A 19,244-nucleotide genomic window follows, 5' to 3' on the forward strand; every position below is an offset into this window, starting at 1 on the left:
GACGTGCACCACCACGCCCAGCTAATTTTTGTATTTTTAGTAGAGACGGGGTCTCACCATGTTGGCCAGGCTGGTCTTGAACTCCTGGTCTCAAGTGATCCATCCACCTTGGTCTCCCAAAGTACTGGGATTACAGGCGTGAGCCACCACGCCCAGCCCAGGACAGCTTCCTGAAAGCAGGCCACCTCTGTGCCTTGACTTGGAGCTGTAGGAGAGTTCCAGGGCCCTACAGACTCAGAGGACTCTCTCTCCATTGCAGTCAAGCAGGAAGAGTTGAAAGTGGTGAGCACAGATTGGAGGTGTAGGAGCTGACTCTGCCCCAAACCCCTATGAGGACAGACACTTATCAAAAGCTGTCATTACCATCCCCTTACACAGCTTTGCTTCAGCTAAAACCAAAAGGCTCTTTGAACTCAGTTGACTGTCTGACAGCATAAGCTGGGCAGGTTTTGGCTTATTACATGGACGTTTGGGGACCTAAATGTCAGGTACATCCCTGGTTCTGCCTCTTGACAGGATGAGCCTGGAGCCAGTCAGTCACACTTCTGCTTTGGGTGCCCCTCAGTGACAGGGGGGTTATTAATATGCTGCCTCCCTCGCTGGGAGGTGGGAAAGCCCAGCTAATAATAGTTCTCATCAATAATGATGAGAATAACATGGCAAAATATGGTAATGAGTAAAGGGTGGGGGAAAATCTATAGAAAGAAGTGTTCTTTTTCACATGGTACTTGTTTCCCACTGTACATTGTAAACCCTTTGAATACAAACCATGTACTTTTAATGCTTATACCATGAAGCTGCAAGTGCTATCAGCGTTCACTGCACAGAAAGTAATAGTAAAGATTTGGGGAGCCTTAGGGATCCTTTCCAGCTCTTTGAAAGCTCATACTGCAAGCCCTTGTCGTTCTGAAGTCGTGAGTTTCAAGTCTTTGTTTGCTGCTAGCATCACCTGCAGAGCCTGCCCCAGTTGACATCACTGGCCCATACATTTTAGGTTTTGCCTCAGTATCTCCCTTCCACCCTAGGCTTTCGCTAGTGATTTGTTATTCCTTTCCCTGCTGTGTGTTTGCTTGTTCGTAAATCCTCCTCTGATATCCTGACCTCTGGCCTCAGGCACACCTTGTCCAGTACTATGAGGTTCCCAGGCCCCCCTCATTTCCACATCCTTTCCCCAGCTCCAAAGACGCTGCTGATTTCCTCGCACCAAGAATTTAAGGAGAACTCATGTTCTCCTTAAATTCTGCCCATTGGGAACCCTCACCTCTTATTTCTTCCTGCTTCAAATCTTCTGGGTTGCTTTGTGAGTCAGTCAACCTTCTGTAAAATTCTCTGGATGGAACTGAACGGAAGACTTTCCACTTTCAAAGAATTTCAGGTTAGAAAGGCACATCGGAAGTCAATTCCCATCTGAGCATTGAATGTTCCTTCTAGGATCGAGGCCAGGTAATTACTCAACATAACTTTGATCTCCCTTAGGGACACAAATCTCACTCTCTCCTGAAGCCATCAGAATTGCAAGTTCTTCATTCTGAGCTGGGACGTCCGTCTCCTCCCTTGTTATTTAGCCTTTGCCTACATACCTGGTTGCTCTACAGAACGAACCAAGTCTCCATTTATACAATAGCCTGAGAGATAGCTGAGGGCATCCATGATGTACCCCAGAGTCCTTCTCTTCTCCAAACTGAACCTGCCATGCCATGGCTTCTTAGTCAGCCTCCTTTGAACATGTTCTAATAACCTCCTAGGAGCTTCTGTGCTTGTGACATTTCCTCATAACTGTTCCCTGTTTTTATTCTCTCCCTAAATGGCATGGACATGACCTCCCAGTGAGCTTGGGCTCCCTGCTTAATGGTCTGGGAAAACACAGAGATTCATGTCCAGACAGGGCTAACACAATGGTACCCATTGTTGGGTGGCCAGCCTATACATATTTCCTATTACTTCCCACACATTCAAATTGTCCCAAGTGTTCATAGGACAATAAACACAGCACCAAAATACAATGAGGACCCTCAAAGCCAGTCTTCCAACAAGCCCTGTGCGCTGCCTTTAGGGTCCCATCATCCAGGGTCTTAGCCCTCTGTCCTCCTCTGCCTTGCCGCTGTCCTAATCAGAGCCCCTTCCCCATATTTGTGTTCTGGATGTTACCATTCATAAAGATAACAAGCAAAGCCACACAATATTCCTTCTTACTGACATAGTAGTAACCATTTCTACAGTACTTTATAATTTCTCATCATCTTATTTTAGTCTTTGGAGCGACCCTGCAGAGTAGGTATTATCCTCATTTTATAGATGAAGAAACTGAGGCAGAACTGCAACTTGAACCCAAAAGGTCTTGTGATTTTGTATCTGATGCTATCGCATTTATTCTATGTCCTGTTTACTCAGGAGCTTGCAAATCTTAGGCAGAGAAAGTTTTCCAAGGTTCAGTTCTGAGCATTAAATTAAAACATGAGTTATACAGAAAAATGTAGAGGAATCCGGTTTCTATTTCTGGCTGTGCTATAAACTCACTCCTAGTTGAACCTTCCTGGTCCTCGGTTTCCTCATTCATAAATAAGGAGATGGAACCAGACAATCCCTGAAGTCCTTTCCTGCTCAGCTGTCCTTCGTCTCCCGCCCCGTCTCTGCCATGTTGCTAAAATTAGGCAGAAAACATTGTTGACATACTTTTCTTTTTTGTTTCTTGTATTTTTGAAGTTCCCAAGATTAGCTGGAGAGTATCTGATAACACTCTGGCTAATCTGTCAAGAATGGGGGGAAAAAACCTGCCATCTATTTAATAGCTTTTAAGCAGTTCAATTTCTGTAATGAGAAGATAAATCTGGAAACACCCACCAGAGGGATGCCTCTACAAAGTCCTGATGCTGCAAAAGAGCATCTTTAGAGCTACACATCAAGAGAGCAGCGGTTCTCGACCCTGGGGCTTCTCACAATGTCTGCAGACATTTTTGGTAGTCATGACTCGAGGAGGGTACTGCGGGCACACATCGAGGGGTACAGGCCAAGGATGCTGCAGCCCACCCTATAACACACAGGACAGTCCCCACCACAGTTAGCTGGCCCGAGAGGTCACAGTGCCATGGCTGAGAAACTCTGTCTTAATGAATGACATCACAGAACGGCCCCAAACTCTTTCTAGTGTTTCAGCTGAGCTAGTCCATGTGAGGGGCTAACCAGGTGGGCTCATCGGAAAGAACCAAGGATCTGAACAGCTCTCTTACCGTGCAAAGAAGGAGGCGGCCACCGACGTGCCTGTGGAAGTCTCGCTGGCCACGCAGGAGCCCTGCGAGGCTGGGACACTGCAGGCGGAAGGCTTGTCTGCATTGTAGCGGTTCAGCACTGCTTCTGTTAGTCCCTCCCGGCCACTCTCTGTCATCAGCTGGGAGATCTGACAAAGAAAATGGATACGGAGCTCATTACCTGTGGCTCATTGCTTTTCCTGACCACTGACAGCATCTCTCTATTTGGGGGAGGGAGGCAAGAGGGAACAGGTTTCTATCCCACCTGCATTCAGTTACACGTGGATGCTTAGGGCTACTAGAAGGCTATTTTCCAGCATTTTAGCTAGGATACTTCCCCGTTTTCATTAAAAATAATGGTATAAAATTATCCCCTGACATTGTAAGTTTCAATTATGCCTGTGTCTTCCCTCCATTTGGAGGGGAAAACATGAACCATTATCCATGCACTCTTTGCAGCCCAAGACCAGAACAGCAACATTAACTAATGCTGGCTTCTTACCAGGAATAGCCCCGAATGCTCTGAAATGGAGCAGCGGGGCAAAGGCATAGTTTTATGAAGAGAGAAGTAAGCCTGCTAATAAAAGAACATAAGGAATCAAAATACAACAGTATTTGGTGGTGCTGGTGGGGGTGGTGGTTTGCTGTGGAAAGTCAATAAAACAGGCAACATAGAGAAACTAATAAAAATAAATATAGCCACAATGAATTATCAATTTTTTGAAGGGTTCAGATCATTTCAACAGACTTCATTTTCCTGCTGGTTCATTAAGATAAATGGCTTCTGTTTCATTTGAAATGATTGCCTTTATAATGGAAGTTCTAGTGGATGGAGCTTGGTCCATTTTGCCTAAATCTACATAATAAGCTGTGAAGAATCAAACTTTGGGGCAAAACAAGGATCTTGTGTAGAAATATACTTTTGAAAAGTGCTAATCCCCACGGCAAATATAATAATTATGCAGGCAGAGTCTAAGTATTTGGAAAACCTGTTACTTGAAATCTTCAGTCTACTTGCAAAAAAAGAAAAATGTCAGTTTTTTAAAAAAGAGGAAACTTTAGTTGAAAAAAAGTCACCAGTCTATTCAAACCCTTAAATGCTAAGTGGAAAATGTTTCCAATCACCTACTAAATACAAGTGCAATAAAGCAAAGATCCGGAACAGTTTCCACTTTGTAACTGAATAGGCCAGCGAGCCCTAAGAGCAGCCCATTTGTGAACCTTTAAAAGTAAAAACATTTGTACTTTTCATTATTAGCAGAATAGCCATTACTCTGAGTCCCATTGACTGGGAACTTTGCTCCGCTTAAATTCATGCTCTTACTTGGAAAGCCTTGGCATTATTCAACGGAAATTCTGCCAACACACACTTTCTTATTCTCATTCATTCAACGCATTATAAGGAAACTTGACCCAAGTGACAGAAACTGGAGAGGAGGCTGCAAAGGCAGCTGCTGGCCCGGAGGACATTCCTGCTGACGGAGCAGAGAGCCCGCAGAGCCTCTCCTCCGGCTTCCTTTGCTACTGTGGGGTGCGGGCTCCCGTCCACTGGCTGCCACTGTTCCCGCGGAATGGGGCAGCTTGGAGGGCGCAGCTGAAACAACTGGAAAGCTGAGGATGTGGCGATGCACACCGTTGTCCCCACTCAACAGCATCGATGAAGCTCCAGGGGGCGCATCATGCCTCCCGGACCGTGTCCAAAGACAAAACAAAACCCCCAAATTCATGCGACAACTTTTTTCCCCCCAAGAATCTAAGACATACATCTGATTTTGACACACCGTGAAATGTGAAACAAGCCACTCTGCCTGGGTTATTTCCTTTCATTACCGTATTTCTCATCTAAAATTTGGAGGGAAGGGATTCCTTATGCACAAACTGTCCTGCAGGTGCCCTGCAAAGCCAGAGAGCAGCCGCTGGAACGCGTGTGGTGAATGGCAGGATGCCTGACACAGAGGCACAGCTTTCTGGGTGGGTCCAGATTCCCACATCTGGTCCAGAAGGGACGTCAGCAACCTGTGGGTTCACAGCTTTTGAAAATGTCTCTGGGCAAATGAATTTCAATGCACGAGCTTCCTGACTAGAGAGCTATTGGCTATCTTGTGCCAAGCAAGATTGTTTCTCTTAATTTTAAAGAATCAGGGATTAGTGAGCATGAGACACCAAATTCCCAAGCCTATAAACAGAACTATTCAATCATCAATTGTTTTTAAAAATCAGGATCACAGAACGTTCTAGAGCTAGAAGGGATTTCCAACATCATCATCTTCAAAACTCTTCTCCTTAGATAAGACACCTGAAGACCAGAGAAGCAATTTGCCCAAGCCAATTTGTATCTAGGAACAGGACCCTGACTCTTAAATCATTCCTAGCACCTACCTCCTTCCGTTAACTGCCCCTCTTCTAATTTAAGAAAAAAAAAGTCTTCCCCTTCTAATTAAAAAAATGTGATATATAGAAAAAAATCCAATAATAAAACATACACATGTATCCACTACCACTATTCACAAATGTTAGCGTTTTTTATCTTAGAAAATATTTTCTAAAAGAAACCAAATATTATGTAAAATTAAAACTGCACATTTTCCTAGTCACGCTGCCTTTCCTGCTCCATTTTTCAGACACAGCCAGTGTCATGATTGGGCGGGGGCAGGTCCATGTCCTTATTTCTCATGGTGTGCTTTCCATCACACTCCCTCCCTCCTTAGAACCTGACAGCTCATTTTTTGGTTTCTTTTGTGCATTCTTTAGATTTTGTTCTGCTAGTTCCACGATGGGGAGAGGGCATCCCTCCAAATGCCTGCTCTATAGGCTCTCACCACCTAAAAGATCATGTTCTCATTTGTATTTATGCCCAGTATCCTCTTCAGAGATGACAGACTTTCAGAAATAACAGACCAGGATTTGGCTACAGGAACTGCTAATTTACCTCCCCCTCAGTTTCACACTCCAGGGCTCCAGCCTCGGGCAAGGTCCTCAAACACACCTCCTGCTCCTTCTGCCATGGGGCCTTTGCTCTCCATATGGAATGCTCCCACTTTTCCTGCAGATGTAAGCTCAAGCCTCACTTCCTCCGAGAAGCCTTCTTCCAGCCTATGCTTCCTCTGCTGGATGCTTTTACAGAGCCTCAATCTTTTCCCTCAGTATCTCCACTTCGGTTCATATCATGCATTTAATAGTAAGTCATTTTCCCCCCACTACACAAAAGCCCCAGGTCTCTAGGTCTACGGCTGGTTTGCTCACCACTGTATACCAAGGTCAATACAATGGCTGGCACACAAAGATGCTCAAAACATGTTTGTGGAATAAATCTGAGCTATTCTTACTTTCTACTGCTCACGTGTATCTACGTAAATTTTCTTAAGTCTTTTAAGTAAGAGTCATTTCCTTGAAACATTTCATTGCTTTTCTATTTTGTTTGATTCTTTTTTTTTTTTTTTTTTTTTTTTGAGACAGAGTTTCGCTCTTGTTGCCCAGGCTGGAGTGCAATGGCGTGATCTCAGCTCACAGCAACCTCCGCCTTCCGGGTTCAAGAGATTCTCCTACCTCAGCCTCCGGAGTAGCTGGGATTACAGGCATGCGCCCCTGTGCCTGGCTAATTTTTTTTTTTTTTTTTGTATTTTTACTACAGACGGGGTTTCTCCATGGTAGCCAGGCTGATCTCGAACTCCCGACCTCAGGTGATCCGCCCACCTCAGCCTCCCAAAGTGCTGGGATTACAGGCGTGAGCCACCGCGCCTGGCCTATTTTGTTTAATTCTTAAGATATGACAGTCTTTTCTCCCATCCTCATCACTGTCAAAGGATAGTGTTTTGGCTCCACAATGTCTGGGGATCAAGAGCTGCCGCTTTTTTAGTCTACTAGTTCATTTGTTCATTCATTCGTATGAACAACCATGTGTTGGGTGCTTGGTATATGTTAGGCAAAAAAAAAAAAAAAAAAAAAAAAAAAAGTAGATGCTGAAGATTCAGGAGGCTCTAAGAAACGTGCAGACATTTCTTGTCAATATCTTGTGCAAAGACAGTCTGCAAGATAGCGCTCCAAAAGCAACTTCCATTATCTCTGTTTAGCTCCATTTTTATAATTCTGAAAAACAGAAGAGCGAGGCTTGCTCTCAGTAGAAGCAGCTGTAGCTTCTTCAACAATTACAATCATATCCATTGTAGATGATTCTGAGCGAGAAGGCGCCTCCCTGTTAGACCGGCTATGGTTTTTCCCGCATACACTGGTATGCAGGTCTTTGGAGTGCTGAGTTGGATGGATAACTTCTTACCAAGGTGCCATCTTGCTTGCCACCAAGATACTTGCTAATAGGAATTTACTCTTCCTTAGCCCTGCAAACCCTCTCTAGGGTTGCAGGGTTACAGTACCTTCAGTTGTAACTGAATTGTCCTATTAATCAAAGAAACAAACTAATGACCTACTACATGAGATCTGGCCATGAAAGAACCACTCCAATCCAAATTCTTTCTGAAGCTCTCTGAAACGGTGACAGTTTGTCCCTGAGTTGTTTTTATGTCAAGCAAAGAATGGCAGTGATCCATATTCTATGACAATTAAACAGTCATTAACAGCATAAGGGATGCCCTCAGATGTGTCCATCCCTTTGCTGCTGATAAACCTCTCCTTCCTCATAGAAGGCTCATTGGAAACAACATCAAGTTATGTAGACGGGTTGGCTATTGTTTGCACTTCACAGATGAGAAAACAGAGGCGAGGAGAGGAGTCCGATGATTGATCCAAAGCCACTCAGCTGTCAAGTAGGGAAGTTGAGCTGGAAACACAGGCCTCTGATTCCCTTTTTTTCCCCCTTCCTTCTACCATCTGACCTCAGTTACTGAAGTTTACTGAATAACCTGAGCACCAGACAGACTTGGGGGATTACAAAAGGTAAACTTTGCTTAGTCTCTGTCCTCAGGAGATTTGAAAGGAAGGTAGATAAAGAAACTTGTAGTCAGCCAGAGACAAATGTTCTGTCCCTTCTCTAAAATAAGAGCGTGTGTCTGTGTGTGTGTAGAAATATTATCTGTGACTTGGAAATGCGGAAGCTTCCAAAATGTGTTTCTAGCCAAGTCTTGAGGTCAAAGAGGCCTCTGTGGGGCCTAGAAGGAAGACTCCATATTCCCTTTCTCAGTTCCCATACGTGAGCCCCGCAGCACTGGGCCTGGGTGCCGAGGCCTGGGGAGGAGGAGGAGCTGAAGCTTGGTCACCTTCTGAAGGAAGGAGGCCCTGGGCCCACAGCTTCAGCCCTGCTCAGACCAACACAAACAAGCCTCACGCACCTCGGGCCCCCACCGTGAACTCCCTCATTCTTCAGCCTTCCCACCTCCAGCCGGTTCTCAGGAGTGGCTTCCACTGAATTCCTTGAGGGACTTGAGGAGTTGACCTCCCGCATCCTACCTCCCATCCCACCTCCTCAACAGCACTTCTCCTCTTGGCTTTGGAATTTCATCTCAAGGCAGTGTGGCCTTTCCTACAAGTCAGTGGGACTCCCCACACTTCAAAGCAAGTCTTTCCAGGAGAGACTGCTTCTTGCTGCTACCTATAACAAAGATGACTCTGGATGTAAAACTCTGCCGGAAGCCTTGGCTATGCTAACTCCACTGGGCGTGGGGATGAGCTCCTGGAGGAAGCCTGCCCCTTCTCCAGCCCCATCTCTGGCCCCCAGGCCAGGTGGGCAGCCACAAGACAGAGCTAAGGACGGGCTTTAGTGGATGCATACAGATCCCTCACTGCAGTCCTGAGGCGGTCACCTGTGGATTCCAAGACAATTCAACCCTTTCACCAAAGAGGGAACTGAGGGTCAGAGAGGTTGAGCTCCTTCCCCAAGGGAAATCAGCTAGTAGGAGGAGGAGCCACGGTTGGGATGCTGATCCATTCGGCTGAGGTGGCTTCTATGCAGCATGTCAGGCCTCAGTTCCATCTCCCTCCCTCCACTCTCCTCTTCAGGACCACTTCCTAACTCGAGGCTGCCCTCGGAGCCCCTCCCTGCAGTCCACTATTAGACGATGTTCTCCTGAAACTTGAGCCTCACTGCATAATTCTGAATCAAGAGCCTTACTTTTGTTATTTATTTATTTATTTTTGAGATGGAGTCTTGTTCTGTCACCCAGGCTGGAGCGCAGTGGTGCAATCTCGGCTCACTGCAACCTCCGCCTCCCGGGTTCAAGCGATTCTCCCACCTCAGCCTCCTGAGTAGCTGGGATTACAGGCGGACGCCACCATGCCCAGCTAATTTTTCTATTTTTTTAGTAGAGACAGGGTTTCACCATATTGACTAGGCTGGTCTCAAACTCCTGACCTTGTGATCCATCCACCTCGGCCTCCCAAAGTGCTAGGATTACAGGCGTGAGCCACCGCACCTGGCCAAGAGCCTTATTTTTAAAGGACTATGGCTTACATCTGCGTGTTAGACTCTTAGGAATTTATTTCTTCTCTTGCGATACTGTGAAAGATACATGATTCTTCCTGAGAAAACCTCCAAATATCCATCTAACATGTTTGAAAACCCTACAGTGCTGGTGGAAAGGCCTCATTATCTTGGTCACGTGTATGTGTCACTGTCACCATCTAAAAGCAGTGGCTGAAAACACACTGAGTGGTCCTAATCATAAGCTTTAGGGGGAACTAAATTTTCACCACGGGATTTTATTTGGTTTAGTTCTGATTGAAACCTGTTTTTAGCTCTCCATCTTGATTACAGGGGACCATTTCCCTCCTTAAGGATATCTGTTACTTTCCAAACAGCACATCATATCCCTCAGGGTGGTGGGAAAATGAATACAGGTGGCAGCAAAAGGGGCCAGGCTGCAGGGAGAGGGTGCACATATGTGTCTGCGCAGGTGTCAACACGTTTGCACGTGCGTGTACATGTGACATTCTCAACGTCCATGAAAATTCCATGCACCATTAACGAGCAGTGAAAGTCTGCTTTTCACAGGCCACATCGAAATAAAGCTTCTCCTTCTATTTTAACTTTTAATTCACGTCTTTCAACCACATTTAAATGTCTACACTGATACCTCAGTATGAGGAGCTTGGTACTCATTCCCAAAGAAAGAGAGAATCCCAAAGAAAGAGAGAATCCCAAATGTGGTTACCATCTTGACCACAGAATCAAGATAAAAGACGTGTGGCTCTTCCTAAGGTTGCTTCCACAATGCAAATTGCAATCTGTAAGCTGCTGACCTTTAACTTCTGCACTGAAGGAAGGACTCTGAGAGCTACCAGAGTGTGTCAGCATGGGCGTTCATCTTAAACGGCATTATTGACCCAGAAAGCTACCTCCCTCTGACTCTGCCAAGACAGCAGGGAACACCAAACAGTATCCGTTTCCTGTGTAGAGACATCTACGGAGAGCAATTGCTTCCTACTCAGTCTTTAATTAACGACATTTAATGACAGGCTCCTCCTCCTCAAATCCCAGAAAATAACATTTAATAACATTTTCTCTTACACAATTAATATCTCACTGCCTTGGGACATCTTTTATTGCTATCTGCTACTTACACTGTTACTTAATGCTTTTATAGTTTTGTAAACAGTGAGTGCTTGATAAATATTTTTGATCCAGGTTAGCACAAATCAACTCACAATTATCTTGGAAAAGACCATCCACAGCTAATTTGTAAACCCTTAGTATTGTCTTGGGATGTGTCTATGCTGTCAGTCGTTATGCTCTTAGAATATGCCAGAATACATTTCTGTGTATTCTATAAAATATAAATTATGAAAGTCAATCTGCAAAGGAAAAGATCAAACAATGCACGCCCGGATCAAAGTTAAATAATGTAGAGTTGATCACGCTGATGTTCCACTGCAGTCAGACACAGAATAGAAAGCTGACGATGATGGATGGAGGGCACCTTACTCCAGTCATCACGATGCAGTGATAGAGTCCACATAAGCCTTATTCAGTCTTTGCTCATAAGAGAGAGAAAGAAAAAAAATTATGTCCCTTTCTATGTATGAGTCTTTGCTTTGACTGCAGGAATATGTCTCAATCCCCACATCAAGTCACTTCTGGAGCTGACTATAAAAATGTATCTGGCAGAGGGGTCTCCAAGAACAGGCTCCCTCTAAGGAGCAGATGTCACTTTGTCACCCCACCAGACCCTTCCTTCCAGGTCAAGGACATGCAGCTACAGAGGACTCTTGCTCTGACACCCACAGATGCGTGCCTTTCGCTTCAATGCCACTCCCCCCGCGAGGTGAAATGCTTCATTTTATGAGTTATGTTTATTTCTTCCTTGCAGGCAGAGAAACAGATGAAATGACTCACTGAGGAGGGAAGCACTGGGATGCCTCCTAACCCGGGACGGCTTCCTCTTCTGCAGCGTCTGTGTTTGTCAGTGTCTCCTCTGGATCAGGCAGGCCTCAGACCTCACTAAGCTATTCCACTCAACTCTTTCTTCCCGTGCTTCCTGACTCCAAGGTATCAGGCAAACTTGTTGATCCATTTAGACTTCACTCTCACCCTGCTTGTCTCTTTTCTTCGCGCACACCAGAGCTACCCAGAACTGCGGTGATGCCTTTCCCTGGCAGGGTCAGGCCTACTGTGGCAGTGTCATGAACCTTTCCTAAGCAGGATTTGTGAAGAGGGCAAAAGCTGGCATCAGCAAGACATGTTTTGGTTTAGACGTCTCAGTAGACATTGCAGCAAGTTAACTATGGCTGGGTTCTTGTTTGAATAAAATGTACTAAAAACTAGGGCAATAAAATGGATTTTCTCTGACTTATCTCATTAAAAGAGTTTTTATTTAAAAATAATACAGAAGAGCAAATATTGTGTGATTCCACCTATCTGAAGTACCTAAAATAGTCAAATTCATAGAGTTATTGTTAACGGGGGCAGAGTTACAGTTTGGGAAGATGAAAAAGTTCTTTTGGTGGTGGATGGTGGTGATGGTTGTGTAACAATGTGAATATACTTAATGTCACCGAACTGCATGCTTAAAAATGGTGAAGATGGTAAATTTTAGGTTATATATATTTTACCACAATAAAAAAAGAAAGAAGGCCAGGTGGGGTCGCTCAAGCCTTTGGGGGGCCAAGGCAGACAGATTGCTTGAGCTCAGGAGTTCAAGACCAGGCTGGGTAACACGGTGAAACCCTGTCTCTACCAAAAATACAAAAATTAGGCGGGCATGGTGGCACGCGCCTGTAATTCCAGCTACTCGGGAGGCTGAGGTGGGAGGATCTCTTGAGCTAGGGTGGTTGGGGGCTACAGTGAGCTATGATTGTGCCACTGCACTCCAGCTTGGGTGACAGAGCGAGACCCTGTCTCAAAAAATAAGAGAGAGGGAGAGAGAATCCCACAACACCAGAGAGTTACCTGTTCTTAACTTGTTCCACGTGGCTACCTACCTGCTGTGCCATTTTAGAGAGTGTGGTCATAAGGACCATCAATGGTGAGGCCCGAGTCAAGAGAAGAGGGCCAAGAACCCAGGGTTTCTGTCTTCCAGTGACTGATATGCCTCTATACATGTCACAAGGTGTGTTCTGAGGGGTGGCCTCAGTGACAAGCTCCCACTTTGCCTATGCCCCAGGCCTACAGGAGGAAGAGCTGGGATGGGAAGGAAACTCAGAGAGGAGCCAAGCTCGGAGAAGAGGGAGGAGATGGGCAGGGGAAAGCCCCCACACAAACCCAACTCTTTGGTTAAACGTCATCTGATTTCTTTATACTTGCATGAGTAATACTTGCATCCTTCTTTATCTTCCCTCACACCTGGCAAGTCACACGTGACCAGTTAGCATTCCTTCCATAATGTAGTATTCCAGAGCTGGGGTGGTTCAGATCTTTTCTTAGGCTCACGATTTGCTTTTAGGCATTTAAATAGGATATAGCTTTTTCCTGCTGCTGTTGGCATGCTGTCTGCAGAGAAACAGCAGTTACTACCCAAGCTGAAGCTTTCCCCAGACCTGGCCTAGTCTTCGCAGCTCATGTGGACACAAATCACCTCTGAGACTCTGAGGCTGGCCTTGAGTCAGACAGATAAACTCCTCTCTGTGCCGTCCAGCACCCCCAGCCAGCACCCCAGGCCAGGATGGGATTCTTATGTCCCAGGGCTGGACGTTTGATTACTCTTATTATCTTAGCTTGCTTTGGCTATAAATTTTATTAGTGGCCATAAAATTATCCATCCACAGCATTTGACTCAGTGACCTCTTGCAAAAGAGAATTCCACAACTGGCGATATGCAGGGCCTAGGAGGGCTGCCTTTCCTTCACCCTGAATTTATAGCCCTACCTCCAGTGCTCTGCCTTGCATGATGAGACTCTGCAAACAGAAGAGGCTGCTCATGTTTCAGGATTCCCATTATCGGGGCTCAGATCTGGCCCCTCAGCACCTGATAACTGTTTTCTTTTATCCTTTGTATTGCCAGAAGATAAAGGGGCAGGGCTGCCCACCTGCTCCAGGAAGGACCGAGATTCAGCAAAGGGCCAACTGCATCTCTATCTGGGGTTCCTCCCTTAGATTTCTAAGTTCCAATATGTGCGGCTTAAGGTAGAGATCAAGCTTTTTAAAAAGAATCTCCTAGAAGAGGTGATATGGTCCCACCATGAAGCTTGCAGTTTTGCACATATGCATGTGAATTCACCTTGCAGGTATGCTGGATCTCAATACTTATTCCTCAGTGATGTTTTGGGGGGTGTTTTCAGCAACATAGGGTGTATAATCAAACAAGGAGTCCAGTTGACATGATGAGATCAGCTTCAGCCTCAGAGGCCTTTGAGGATGTGAAACAGGTGGGCTCATAGATCATCATCATCATCATTGCCACTTTTGAGCACTTACCATGAGCTGGCTTCTGTTCTGAGAGCTTTATATGTATTGCCACATTTAATCCTGACAACAACCCTGTGAAGCAGGCACAACTGCAATCGAGTAAGAGCTTCAATTCCGTCTGCCAGGTGGAAAAGCCCTGGAGCAGATAAGGCCCGTGGGCTTGGTTTCTCGCTACTCTTGAGTTCATATTGGGCAGCTCAGGCCCACATCATCCAGAGAATGTACGGCTCAAGTAGAGCCACCCTCTTCAGAAAATGTGCTAACAGCAAAAGATTGTATTTTTTAAAAAAGAATCATTTGGGGCCAGACGCGGTGGCTCACGCTGGTAATCCCAACACTTTGGGAGGCCGAGGTGGGTGGATCACCTAAGGTCAGGAGTTCAAGACCAGCCTGACCAATATGGTGAAACCCCGTCTCTACTAAAAATACAAAAATTAGCCAGGCATGGTGGCGTGTGCCTATAAGCCCAGCTACTCAGGAGGCTGAGACAGGATAATTGCTTGAACCCAGGAGGCGGAGGTTGCAGTGAGCTGAGATCGCACCACTGCACTCCAGCCTAGGTGACAGAGCAAGACTGTGTCTCAAAAAAAAAAAAAGAATCATTTAAGAATCATTTGAATGAGTGATCATAATTAGGGTTATTTGAATAACTGAGCACAATAGGCTCTCTCTATCCAGTGTTTTGTGATGTTTATGATCAAATGAAAATAAAATCAAATGGTCTGAATCTGGATGTAATTGATTTCACTTTCAATTTGCAACTCAGCAAATTCAGACTGAGTAGTCAAGATGGAATCACAACCCTAATCAACTCAACCCTGATGTCAGGGTCAGGCCAGAGGCTACTCCTAGGCCAGCTCCTATGTACAGAATCACCTGGGGCGGCTCTTCTATTGGGGGAAGGCTACCACTGTTTCTCACTCCCAAATGGTCAACCAAGAGCCAGTGCCCCAGGAAGCATGTCTTGACCACTTGTTCCCCACACTGAATGATCAGCGCCACCCCCTCCACAGGATTCCACTGACAGTGGACACTGTCCGTGCAATCCCAGGGCCTACAGCATGCCTTGCTTTGTAACTGCCTGTTGTCAGTCTCTCTCCCCAAGTAAATAGTCAACCTTAGGACCTTAGGGACTGTGTCTGTTCTCCTTAGTATTACCAGTATAGGATGTGTCTGGATATGGAATTTATCTAATAAATACATTAATTCATACATTAATTAACAGATGTATACAAATAGGAATGGACCTAATTTAGTTGGGTTGGGGTTGTTGGAGTTTTGTTTGTTTTTAAGGGGTAAAACTTTGTTTTCACTTGATTTTTAACATGGTGAATAGGGTACAGAAAGCTTTATTGAATGAACTAAGATGCTTCGGCATATACATAATTCAATATAGTAGTAATAAGACAAATTGCTGGATTCGGGGAAGAAAGGGCAAACGAGGAACAAAGCGAGACAAAAGAACAAAAAGAAAAAGAGAGAAATGGGAGAAAGAAGAAAAAAGAGAAAAACAAAAAGCAATGTACACAAAGAGATGAGAAGCGGGGAGAGAAAACCAGTAATTGTTCATCTCAGTCAGTTTGAGTGTGAGACGCGACAGCCACAGCTGCAGAGCTGGAATTCTCTGGAATATGGGGCAAGTAATCATAGGAATACAGGTTCCAGGAGAGGAGAAACCAAACCCAGAGGCTAAAGGGCCCCACCCTGCCCCGGTTCTTCCCCATACCAGGCATGAGTTTCAGCTACACTCAGAGCTCTGGGGCACCGGAAGATGAAATGTACAAACTGACAAATTTAAAGACCCTGTCACAAAATTGAGCCACCCTGTTTCTTTTCTCCATTTAAAAAATAGACCTGGGCCGGGCACAGTGGCTTACACCTGTCATCCCAGCATTTTGGGAGGCCAAGGCAGGCAGATCACTTGAGGTCAGGAGTTCGAGACCAGCCTGGCCAACATGGTAAAACCTCGTCTCTACTAAAAATACAAAAATTAGCCAGGCATGGTGGTGTGCACCTGTAGTCCCAGCTACTCGGGAGGCTGAGGCAGAAGAATCACTTGAACCCGGGAGGCAGAAGCTGCAGTGAGCCGAGATCGCACCACTACACTCCAGCCTGGGTGACAGGGCAAGACTCTGTCTCAAAAAAAAATAATAAATAATAAAATAAAATAAAAAATAGACCTAACCTTTGAAGAAAAGAGCTTGGAATTTTTGACTATTGAGTACTTGCTTTATGTAACTGTTGCAGAGTGGCATTGTTTATTAGTTATGCTGCCAAGGGGAAAGACAATGAGATTAAGAGACTGAAATTAGATTAGCTGGAACTGCTGCAGCATTTAATTCTAATACACATCATGCCCTTTTCTATCCATGTTTAATCTGCCATGTCTTTCTTGTCTGTGGAGCCCATGAACATGCATCTTTAGGCAGTCCCTTCCCAGGGCCTACGTCACCTCCATGTCCAAGTTCTTCACCTAAGTCTTGGCTAATGCTTGGGAAACTTTCAAGGCAACCAGCAGTGCATTATACCCTGAGCCACTCCATATCACAGCCACGAAGGAGATGCCCAAATTGGAGACAGGCTGGACCAAATTAAACTGTCACTGTAATCCTAGTGCCTAGCAAAGGGTGTGTCAGGCATCAGGCCCCTGGTAAACGTTACATTAAGTGTTAGGAACTAATTCTGGGCCTGGCTTGGTGGGAGCAACAAGGGAGGCTATGGGCGACTCATTTCCCCTCTCTTTGCCTCAGTTTCCCCAGAGTGGGGAACGTGTGAGACTGCACATAGGATGATTGGAGGGCCATGCGGCTGAACATGCCCTGTGCTTCCTAAAGTCGTAATCCAGTCTAAAGCAGGAACATTTACAGATATTCCCATTACATCTCTAAAAAATGCCCCGACTTAACCTTTGAGTGGCCTTTGTGCAACAACATACAAACATATCAAAAATTACAAAAAATAAATTCCCACCAAACTGGGAAAAAACTCCCAAACTGTCATCGGTGAACACGAATTGTTTCAGAGTCAGCTGATTGTGCCAGAGTAATGCAATGGCTTACATGGTTCCAGTTTCCACTTGACACCAAACCTTGTATTCTGTTTACCAACTGCAGAAATACCAAATCCTACACGATTCAGTAAGCAATTGTCAAAAATGGAGCTGGAAAAGCCCTTAGATCTATTCCAGGCCAAGTTCCATGTGGAAACATGAAGACACAGAAGCCCAACTTGGTGGGATGAGTGATCCTGATTCACACCCCTAGTTCACGCCACAGCCCGTTGATGGCCGCACTTATTCACGCATACAAAAAAAAAACAACATCAATAGGACAGCAGAACTCTGAAATGACTGAAAATCCTAGAAATACAGAGAGGGAGAGTCTCTGTAGGTTAGCCATAAGCCAGGGGCTCAGTTCTACTCAAATGACCAGCTGTGGGACCTTAATAAAGTCAATTAACCTCTCTGCATCCTAGTTGCAAAATCACAGATTTGCCATAAGGAATATTAACTAAAAACACTCTCAGGCATCTTTCTCCTCAAATAAAAATGGCTTAAGAATCAAAACCAATGCTCTAAAGCCTCTAATTGCAAACCGGCACACGGCTAGGCAAACATTTGTGGGCTGATCTTGTGAAGATATTTGAAATTGTTCTTCTGCCTATTCCCTTTGGAGGTTCGGATCCCTTCCTCCATGAGGCTGATCATCTAAACTCTCACATCATTCCTACATGCCCGGAATTCAAAGAACAGCTTGTCACGGTTGCTTCCCGGGAAGCTCTGTTTCATTAATCCTAATTAGGACGGATCCTAATCTCGTCACCAGACCCATGACAGACTTTGCATCTGATGGTTTTCTAAACTGGTTTACCCAGGGCATTTGGAGGATTAATAAAATATGCTTATTTCCATGTGTGTGTTTTCATTTTCTATTTCACTAGTAAAAATACCATTAAGAATGCTTTAAGAAGTGTAGTAATGTTTTGACTATTCTCCAAGTCCTTCCTTGAACCTGAATTCTCAAATTTAGGGATATGGAAAAATCCTGGACCTCAGAAGATACAAAACTAAACTCCAAATTCTTTTTTTGCTGTTGTTGGATTTCTCGAGGTCTATACAATTTTCTCATCACTTCCCTGCTTTCTGCATCATTAGCACGGAGACAAAGCTCTTCTGTGAAAGTTGACACCAGAGAATTGTATCATCTCATTATGTCTTCACTAAAGTAAATATTCTGCTTTTTTCCCCTGTTGTGGCTGTAACATTCCAGCCAGTGTCCTAATTTCTCCAGTTGGTGGTTCTGCTCAAATTTCTCCTCTGTTCATTTAAGACGCTGGTTTTCTCTTCTATTCTGCATGCTATGGCATTTCCCAAAGCTTGGCTATACTTTCCACTTGTTAGAACTTTATAATATGGGTCAGGCAAAGTCAATACCAACTAGCTTATTGTGAGGATATCTAACGAGATTCCCCGAGCTAATAAACCAGAGCCAGCGAGATTGGCATTCCCTGACACCTCAGGGACCCCAGCCCTGAGGGTGCTCTATTCTCAGAGTTGGACCCGGGAGTTCATCTCTTCCATATCTGCCCTTTTGTTACAAACCTTGAGTCCCTGGAGTCTGCTATTTAAAATAGAGCCAATCTTTTGGGATTCTTGTCTTTCATACACATTTGAAAAGCTATTCATCTAATCCTGAGTTAAAAGACTCTACGCTTTATAAAAAAAAAATCAGTCTTGTTGCAATTCCTCAAAAATGAATGATCTCTTAACAACCTTTTGAGAGAAAGCAGCAACAACACCTCAGCTCAGTCTGTCCTCTTCCTTCACTGTCCCCTCAACTATGATTCCACCACACTTAAAACAAAGGAACTTTGAAGTCTGCAGTGTTTCCATGTGTGTAGGGCAATGGTACAAAACCGTCAGCTTCTCAGATCCAGAGTCTGGAATCAATCAGGCCATCTCCAAAAAGAAGCCAGTGGCCCCAAACTACAATTTTTGATACAAATTGAGAATACATAGCACTTGTAGTAAGCCCTCGTTAGCATGGACAACAAGCTATCTATTATGAAAGGTCAGTTCCATGAGGGCAGGAAATCAATCTTGCCTTTAGAGTAACTTTTACTTCCCTAAATAGTACCCTTAGAGTAAGTATTCAAAACTATGCTATTTGCATTTCCACAGGGCTTAACACCAGAAGTCTAAAATGTTGGCA

At 44.8% G+C, this 19,244-nt stretch overlaps 1 protein-coding gene across 1 annotated transcript in view; it reads right to left on the reverse strand.

The window, feature by feature from the left end:
* Positions 1-19,244, reverse strand: part of KIF26B (kinesin family member 26B) — a 554,735-nt gene that overhangs the window by 288,399 nt on the left and 247,092 nt on the right. Inside the window, exon 4 of the mRNA XM_004028696.5 lies at positions 3,228-3,394. Within this exon, the coding sequence (XP_004028745.5) occupies positions 3,228-3,394 (167 nt within the window). The remainder of the gene's footprint in view (positions 1-3,227; positions 3,395-19,244) is intronic.

The sequence above is a fragment of the Gorilla gorilla genome, chromosome 1, assembly GCF_029281585.2.
Source record: "Gorilla gorilla gorilla isolate KB3781 chromosome 1, NHGRI_mGorGor1-v2.1_pri, whole genome shotgun sequence".
NCBI classification, from domain to species: domain Eukaryota; kingdom Metazoa; phylum Chordata; class Mammalia; order Primates; family Hominidae; genus Gorilla; species Gorilla gorilla.